The 9,609-nt window shown below is 35.5% G+C and overlaps 1 protein-coding gene across 1 annotated transcript in view; it reads left to right on the forward strand.

Moving 5' to 3' along the window:
* The window catches only part of LOC107562452 (SLIT-ROBO Rho GTPase-activating protein 3-like), a 28,304-nt gene extending 19,175 nt beyond the window's left edge, over window positions 1-9,129 (forward strand). Inside the window, exons 12-22 of the mRNA XM_016247085.1 lie at window positions 171-231; window positions 483-560; window positions 1,020-1,148; window positions 1,936-2,041; window positions 2,144-2,374; window positions 3,348-3,403; window positions 3,615-3,786; window positions 5,067-5,162; window positions 5,260-5,439; window positions 6,762-6,843; window positions 8,184-9,129. Of these exons, the coding sequence (XP_016102571.1) occupies window positions 171-231; window positions 483-560; window positions 1,020-1,148; window positions 1,936-2,041; window positions 2,144-2,374; window positions 3,348-3,403; window positions 3,615-3,786; window positions 5,067-5,162; window positions 5,260-5,439; window positions 6,762-6,843; window positions 8,184-8,390 (1,398 nt within the window). The 3' untranslated portion in view covers window positions 8,391-9,129. The remainder of the gene's footprint in view (window positions 1-170; window positions 232-482; window positions 561-1,019; window positions 1,149-1,935; window positions 2,042-2,143; window positions 2,375-3,347; window positions 3,404-3,614; window positions 3,787-5,066; window positions 5,163-5,259; window positions 5,440-6,761; window positions 6,844-8,183) is intronic.
* Window positions 9,130-9,609: the final 480 nt, after the last annotated feature.

Here is a 9,609-nt window from a genome sequence, read left to right on the forward strand (position 1 = left end):
TATATATATATATATATATATATATATATATATATATATATATATATATATATATATATATATATATATATATTTGATTGATTTGATTATTTCTATACAACTATCGTTCTATTCAGATGTGCATAATAATAATTTTTTTCTCCGATTTCCCTTCATTCTCTTTCTGTCAGAGCTCTGGTCAACAGATCCCCCTGGTGGTGGAGAGCTGCATTCGCTTCATCAACCTGCACGGTAAAACTGCTAATTGCAAGACAATCCCTTATTATAATTGCACTCTGTTATTTTTCCCCATTAAAAGGTTTTACAAATGAAATGAAATTAAACATAATACTTTTTAAAACATGTACATGAAATGAAGTACATTCACATACAATGATGACTGTAGTCAAAAACAACATTTACTGCATGCACCTTTAATGCAGGTAGGATGAATGTAATGGACTGAGTAGTTATGTGCATGTGAATATGATGTTTTTAAACAGGTCTGCATCATGAAGGCATTTTTAGAGTTCCAGGATCACAGACTGAAGTCAATCATATAAGGGATGCCTTTGAAAGAGGTACAGTTATGTTCAAATTGATGAATACACGTGTATTAACATAAGAATGTAACAAGAAGTATAATGTATTGTACATTTGCAAATCAGCATATTAAAATGATTTCTGAAGGATCATGTGACACTGAAGACTGGAGTAATGGCTTCTGAAAATTCAGCTTTGCCATCACAGGAATAAAGTATATTTTAAATATATTACAATAGAAAAGAGTTCATTTAAATTGTAATAATATTTCACAATATTACTGTTATTACTGCATTTTTAATAAATGCAGCCTTGGTGAGTATAGGAGACTTCTTTCAAAAATATCTTACCAACCCCCAAATTTAAAATGGTTATTATCATAAAATATAAAAAAATTATATGAATCTTATGTGTATTTATTTACAAATATGCCTTTCTTTAAGTCTCTTGTCTGTTTTCTCTTCTCTCTGACTGTTTTTGTTTTTTTGTGTTTACAGGAGAGGACCCGCTCACTGACAGCGAGAGTGACATTGATTCAGTGGCAGGGGTTCTGAAGCTCTATTTCAGAGGTCTGGAGAAACCTCTGTTCCCTGAGGAGAGCTTTTGCCAGCTCATGGAGTGTGTCCGTAAGATGCCTTTCATGTGTTCTCTCTGCTTCTGTGTGATTGTGTGCACATTCAGTCACCCATAAAAGTATTTTGACATTTAATTTGCATTAGATAACGTATCAAACCTAGTGACATCTGCAAGCAAATAATGCAATGAATTTTAGCCAAATAGTCACAAGGTAATACCATTCAAATGTATGTAGTCAAGAATTTTTAAAATAAATTTAATGATTACTTTTACTCAATAATGACACAAAAGTGACATTAAAGACATTTAGAATTTTATTTTAAAAATCTATTTGAAATAAATGTTATTCTTTTGAACTTTATATTCATTAAAAACTTTAGAAAAATATTTGGTTTCTTTAAAAATATTAAGCAGCACAGCTGTTTTCAACATTGATAATAATAATAATAATAATAATGAATGTTTCTTGAGCACTAAATCAGCATATTTGAATGATTTCTATTTTTTTGTGACACTGAAGGCTGGAAATTTCAGCTTTACCGTCACAAGGAATAAATTACATTTTGAAATATATTAAAATTGAAAATTGAAAAATATTAAAATTATTTTTAATTGTTAATAAATTTCATAGTATTTCTGTCTTTTACCGTATTTTTGATCAAATACATGCAGCCATAGTGAGCATAAGAGACCTCTTTCAAAAACATAAAAAAATCTTACTGACACCAAACTTCTGAATGGTTGTGTACATCACTTTAATACAGTTAATTTAATAAGCTACTATTTTTGAAAGTCTTGATTCCAGTGTGTTGACTAAATTAACTCTGTCTCTCTCAGAGATGGAAAACATGACAGAAAAAGTAGCGCAGATAAAGACAGTAGTCTCGTCCTTCCCCAGACCCGTCATCATAGTGATGCGGTATCTCTTCGACTTCCTTCATCAGTAAGTCCTGATCTTTTTTTTAAAGGCTCTCGTAATCATTCCAAACCTGATTATGGTGTGCAGTGATACGGTCTGTAACCTGTTTTGTTTGTGTCTGTTCAGTGTCTCTCAGTACAGTGATGAGAACATGATGCAGCCGTATAACCTGGCCGTGTGCTTCGGGCCCAGTCTGCTCAGAGGGGTGGAGATGGGTGGTGATGAAGTGACACTGGCACCTCAGATCAATGACCTTGTTAAGACCATGATCATCCATCATGAGAACATTGTCCCGGGCCCGTCCGAACTCCCGGGCCCCATCTATGAGAAATGCATGACTCTAGAGCAGGAGTACTGGTGAGTCTTAAAGGGAGAGTTTAGCCAAAAATTACAATTCTGTCATCATTTCCTTGCCTCATGTTGTTTCAAACACCTTTGCTTTTATTTTTGGGTGTCCTAAAAAAAATCTTAATTTTTGAAGAATAGTTAAAGGAATAGTTCACCCAAAAATGAAAATTTGCTGAAAACTTACTCACCTTCAGGCCATCTAAGAGTTTGCTTGTTTCTTCATCGGAACAGATTTTGAGAAATTTAGCATCACTTACTCACCAATCAGTCCTCTGCAGTGAATGGGTGCCGTCGGAATGAGAGTCCGAACAGCTGATAAAAACATCACAATAATCCACACACCTCCAGTCCATATGAATTAACATCTTTTGAAGTGAAAAGCTGCGTGTTTGTAATAAGTCCATCATTAATGTGTTTAACTTTAAACCATTGCTTCTGGCCAAAACACAAATTCATAATCAATAATAATGCTTCCTCCAGTGAAAAAGGCCATCCTCTGTTGTCATCTCACATCAAAATCAACCGATATATTTGTTTAGAACTGTTTTGGATGACTTTTTCACTGGAGAAGGCAATGTTATGAATAGAGGACTAGTATTTTAGCCAGAAGCAACAGTTTGAAGTTAAAACGCCTTAATGATGGATTTGTTTCTTACAATATGCAACGTTTCACTTCACAAGACGTTAATTGATGGACTGGAGTCATGTGGATTACTTGTGGATTATTGTGATATTTTTATCAGCTGTTTGGACTCTCATTCTGACGGCACCCATTCACTGCAGAGGATCCATTGGTGAGCAAGTGATGTAATGCTAAATTTCTCCAAATCTGTTTTGATGAATAAAGTCATCTACATCTTGGATGGCCTGAAGGTGAGTTTTCAGCATTTTCTTTCCAGCTAACTATTCTTTTGAGCAGTTCTTGCCAGAATTAGTCTAGTGGGTTATTTTCCTTTTATGTAACTCCAACCTTTTTTTCCAGTGAGCCCATCACAGAGGAGGGCGAGGGAGACGCTGAACATCTTCCCAGCGAAGATGGTAAGAAAACACATACATCATGACAATTCATTTTTTTAAACCTTTGAAGTTTTAATTAATTGCTTATCTAAATGTGTCCATGTGTGTTCCATGTTGGGTTTTTGTGTCCTGTTGTTGCATTGTGGCCATTCCATGTTGGATTTTGGCATATGTGGCGTTTTTGTTGCCATGCTTTGTATTGTGTGTTTGTATGTATGCATTGTATGTGCAGAGTGGGAGGCTGTGGCCATGTTTGATTATGTTGCACGTTCTACAGCCGAGCTGTCATTCAAGCAGGGTGACCACCTCCTACTACACAGCAAGGCCTCTGCTGATTGGTGGAGAGGGGAAGCAGGAGGAGTGAAAGGCTTGATCCCCCATAAGTACATCAGTGTGGTAGAAGGGTGAGACCATAAACATAAACTTCACCATAAACTTTAACTACATGAGGTTCCTACAACTATTACATTGTTATTACTGTATAGTGTTCTTGTGGCTCAGTGGTAGAGCATTGCGTTAGCAGCGCAAAAGGTTGTGGGTTCGATTCCCAGGGAACACACATACTGGTAAAAACAAAATGTATAGCCTGAATGCACTGTAAGTCGCTTTGGATAAAAGCATCTGCTAAATGCATAAATGTAAATGTATAGACATCAACTCTTTGCTCCAATCAAATAGTGCTCCTTGACTGAGAGTTTGATGTTAACAGGTTGCTAAGCTAACTGCACAGTTTCCCAATACACTACCATTCAAAAACTTGGGGTCAGTAAGTGTAAAAGCTTTGCCATCACAGGAATAAATTACATTTTTAAATATGTTAAAATAAAGAAAACTGTTATGTTAAATAATATTTCACAATATTAAATTTTTACTGTATTTTTGATAAAATAAATATTTCAAAAACATTAAAAAATCTTACCAACCATAAGCTTTTGAACAGTAGTGTAAGTATAGAAATACATAGCACACACAAACACTGGGTAAAATAATCTATTGCATTGAATTATTTTTAATCAATATTCTCAGTAATGAATCTTACCTCTGTGGGCAACTCATTAGGTTTTGCAACAGAGCTAATGAGTATAATTTGCAGCTGTGATGATTAGTGCACTAATTCTGATTTTATATTACCATGTTAAAACATGATTGATAAGAAGCACAATAATTAATTTAGTTCTGTCATGAATAGACTTTTATTCAGAATAGATGCCATATTTAATTTGACAGAAACACAGTCCATTCAATATCTCATGCTGAAAATAAGGTCCAAGGTTACATGTAATGTTCATGTAGCAGGAGAGTCGACATCCAGGTATGCAAACATAATGGGCCCCATTCATGAAACGCAAGAAGAACAACAATTTTTAAATCCACTCTTACCTAAATTGTCACATTCAATTCACTGCAACCATTTATGTAAAAATGGATTTATGACTGATTTACACAGAAATTATGCTTGTGTTTTATGAATGAGACCCATTGAACAGACTGTAATTCCGTTCCTCACATCCCTGTTTTTATTTGTGTCAAATCAAATATGGTGTCTACATTAACTTAAGTCTAGATATCTATTGCAGAGACATGTGAATAAGGAAACACATAATCGCTTCTTAAACAACATCTTGGTAGCCATAACCTTACCACTAGCTTTGGTGACCTCATCTTGTTGTCTTCTCATTCTCAGGGCAGAGCGTAAAGAACGAGGGAAGAAGGAGGACAGCAGAGGAGGCAGCACAGGAAACCTATCAGAGGAACAGCAGCTGACTGAACACAGCACCCGGTACATTCAGTCAGTCCGCTGATAATAATGCACCCTTGCATGTTCATCACAGGCCCAGTGAGATCTTAACTGTACTGTGTCTGCTGTCATTCCCCAGTTTGAGAGTGAACAGTGACAGCGCGTCGTTGCCCGGCCGGCAGAGGACAGGCAGTGGAGGCAGCAGCATAGGTGGAGGCAACAATGGGAGTGGAAGCCCCATCCGGAAGATCCTGCAGGTGGCCGAGGGACGATTGATCCTTCCTCCTCAGACAACTGCAGTTGCACGGCAATTCTCAGGGTAGGAGAACAGAAGTTGTTTTGATGGTACCAGCTGCTGAAAGTCATGTGTATGAGAAATGTGTAAGAGTGTATTTTCACCATTAAACCTCAATGAGTTTACAGAATTATTATGGAGATTACAAAAACAGTGTTTATGCTGAACATTTGTAAAGAAATTAAAACTTTTATTTAGCAAGGATGCATTGATCAAAAGTGTCAGTGAAAGGTAAAAATGTTAAAATAATGCTGTGCTTCATCAAATAATCCTGAATAATCTTCATTTTTTAATCCTGAAAAATGTACCTGTAAAGTACATGTTTTCAACATTAGCAATCTGGAGATTACAAAAACAGTGTTTATGCTGAACATTTGTAAAGAAATTAAAACTTTTATTTAGCAAGGATGCATTGATCAAAAGTGTCAGTGAAAGGTAAAAATGTTAAAATAATGCTGTGCTTCATCAAATAATCCTGAATAATCTTCATTTTTTTAATCCTGAAAAATGTACCTGTAAAGTACATGTTTTCAACATTAGCAATAATAATAAATATTTCCTGAGCAATAAATCAGCATATTAGAATGATTTCTGAAGGATCATGTGACACTGAAGACTGGAGTAAATAGAAAACAGTTATTTTAATTTATAATAATATTTGACACAATTTCTTTCTTTTTTTTTACTGTATTTTTAATCAAAAAGTACAAAAAAAGTCTGCACTCTAAAAACTCTGCACTGTAAGTCACTTTGGATAAAAGCATCTGCTAAATGCATAAATGTAAATGTAAAAATGTTATGAAAAAATATACAGACTTTCGTGTGCACATGTGAAACCATTAAAGGTAGCATATAGGACAATGCACACTGAGCCACTATTGTCGTTTTTTGGCCATCACAAGAGTATGCGTTAAAGCAGACTAAGGCCTTGAAATATGATATACTGCCCTAAAGAGAGACACATTTTTTACACTTTTTTTTTTACGGTACCAGCTTTTTTTATAGACCCTTGATCTTGGCAAATAGGACAATGCACACAGCCGTATTGTTATGTTTAAAGCAGGGGATAAACTGTATCACAAATGTTTCAGCTATCTGCCTTGTTCAGTGTAACAGTTCACCGTTTGAGGAATTTCTGTTTCTGAGAAACAGTGAATTGTTACACTGAAGAAGGCAGATAGCTGAAACATATAATAAAGTAAGTGCAGCCTTTTTGAGCATTAACTTCATTAAAGAACATCCACAATCTTTTGAACTGTAGTGAATATTGTTATAAGCAATTTAACATTTTTTATTTATTTATTCATCATTCCCTTCTTTGTCTGTCTTTCTTTCTTTGTCTTCAGTCATCAGGAGCGCAGACACACTTTAGACACTCTGAGGCCAATAGGAGGACCAGCAGACAGACAGACAGTACATATCGACAAGGTCTGATTCTTTTACTGATATTTCCATTGAAGGAATAGTTTGCTCAAAAAGTAAAGTTCTGTATTCATTTACTAAGAATGAGGAGTCTTGAAGAACTCTTTCATATACAGTGAAAGCATACAATTGAGCAAGGACCATCAAGCTTGACAAATAACAAAAAGTACCATAGAATATCCATAAAGCCCCAGAAAAATAGGCTGTATGACTCATGGTCTATATTCATTTTCACCATATGATAGCTTTATGAGATGAACAGAACTGATGATGAACAGAATTGAAATCATTATTCATTGACAATCTTGTAGCTTTCAAACTTTATTTGTATATGTAAAATTAAGCACATCGGTCAATTACAAGACACATTCGGTATCATTGGCATCAAATCTGAAATGGCCATGCCATATTTGAATACACACTAGGGATTCCACACTTATGGACAATCTGGATATACACTAGGAAATTGCAAAATTATTTTTTCCAGGCTTGGGAAAATCATGGAAATGTAATTAAAATCTTAACAGTTGTGGCAATTTATATAATGAATTTAAATTGTTCTGCATGAAGGCTTAGAAAGCCGAATTATCCACTGAACCATATTCAAATCTCAGGACTTTTTTATTTCTTCGGCCACATTTTTACACTAATAAGTATAGTCATTTAAATAAGTCATAGTCAACCAGGAGACTGGGACCCACTAGGGGACCTCAGCACAATTCCATGGGGGCAGCAAGATAGCTTAAAAAGATTTACAATAAGACAACATGTGCATTAATATAAGCTAGATATAAACTAACATCATATTCTTTTATTTTATTTTGTATACCTCAACAACTGTCTTTTTTTTAAGAAGCAGGGTTCCCAAAGTCTTGGCAAAACTTGGGTAAGAATGTGATTTCTAGACCTGGAAAAGTCATGGAAATTTCAATAATGAATATACATTGTTTTCAAACTATAAACTATTTCATCGGGTAGAAATTGCTATTTGTTGTAAATGATAATAAAAAAAACTTTAAAAATCCCCCATGAACTACTGTAAAATTCAGTTTTTGAAACATCTGGAATTACAGAATTTAATTATTATTATTATTATATAAAAAAAATTGTTTTAATTATTTTAATATATTTCCACTGTGTAAATAAAAAAACAAGCATTATAGTAGAAGTACCAGAAATATCTTACCCACATGCCTACATGGGGGAATATTATCTTGGACAATAAATTGAAGTTTACAAGTTTAATTACTAAAATAAGTTTAAATCCATGAATTTGAAGGGTTAGCACTCGTCAGACCCAAATGGATATCCTTATGTATTGATGAACGATTCTCTCTTTCTCACAGGAGGTCAGTCGTCAGATGAATTCCGTGTTTAAGGAGCTGTTGTCCCGTCATCCTCCTCTGGAAGCCTCGGGTTCGAACCCTCCTCCTTCCTCTCCTCCCGCATCTGTCCCTTCGGTGCCCTCCGCTGCCACTCGACCTCCGGTGAAGAAGGGAGGCTTCGGCCTGCGCAGCAGAGGTCTCTTCAAACCCCAAGACCAACAGGACTGAGGGAGATGAAGGGATGATAGACTAGTGAATCTGAGTATGGGTGTTGGGGGAACGGCAAACTCATCACAGATATTAATATATTTTTCCAGACATACAAGATATGGTTCTCTTTATGCCTTATTAACTAAAGTGTATTCAAAAAGATTTCAGTTGACAGTGGCTAAATATGGTTTTGTTTTGCGTAAGACCATCATTGATCCTATTATTGGTTGTATTTGTGTTTTAGCTTTGAAAACTGTTAATCTGGCCATCATTCAAGAATCTCCCACTTCCTATCTAATCATTCATCGCAGTGATGTCCAATGTGTCTGATGTTTTTGACTGTAGTGTAGACTGTGTTCATTTGGAGAAACATAAGTATCTGCTGATGATGCTGAGTCCCTCAAAGCACATAGATTCGAATGGACAAGTGAACTGTGGGAATGAAGTCCATGACAGACAGAGTCCACATTGTTATTTTAGACATAGACGTGTCACCCTGAATGTAGCAAGAGATTTATGAAGGCCACTGTTACTCTCAGAGCTTCATTATTAGAGAGATTATATTTTGTTTTTGTTTTTTAATGCTTTTTTAATTGCTTTTTGATATTATGCATAGCTCAAATAGTTCAAGGTACGACATGATGAATATTAAAATGCTCCAGTTTTCCTTTTTTAGAAGACTCATTTAGGGATTATTTGCTATTTATTTTTTTTGCATTCAATTGCATTACTATTTTTACAATTATTTGCATTACAATTGATTTATTCTTTAAAAAGCATTCTATCATGAAGGAACCAGCACACATGCATGCAAACACACTGACGCGGATGGTCTCGCGTGGGAACAGGTGGAGCGGCCAAATTAAGCACAGCTCTGTAGCCGATTTTACCCCTACAGCTCTATATTCTCTCTCACACATATGAAAATTGGAAAGACAACTGTGAAGACTAGTGCCACTCCGAGCAGCTCAGAAACTCCAACAGAGAAGCAGAGAACTGACTGGAAAAAAATCAATCTGTGAAACAGCACATGTAGTCGCAGGAAGTACAATGGCACTCACTTCCTTTTAGCTGCACATTAGTGCCCCCGGTCACTGGTCTCCCTTGACTTCCACCCCGTCACCCATGCATTCCCTTTTGCAGTGTGTGTCTCTGGTAGATCATGTCACCGTTGATGTGTGGATTACAATATGATCAAAATAAATTATATTGATTCTAAAATACTGTCGGCTTGCCA

The sequence above is a fragment of the Sinocyclocheilus grahami genome, unplaced genomic scaffold, assembly GCF_001515645.1.
Source record: "Sinocyclocheilus grahami isolate Dianchi unplaced genomic scaffold, SAMN03320097.WGS_v1.1 scaffold824.1, whole genome shotgun sequence".
In the NCBI taxonomy this organism is placed as follows: domain Eukaryota; kingdom Metazoa; phylum Chordata; class Actinopteri; order Cypriniformes; family Cyprinidae; genus Sinocyclocheilus; species Sinocyclocheilus grahami.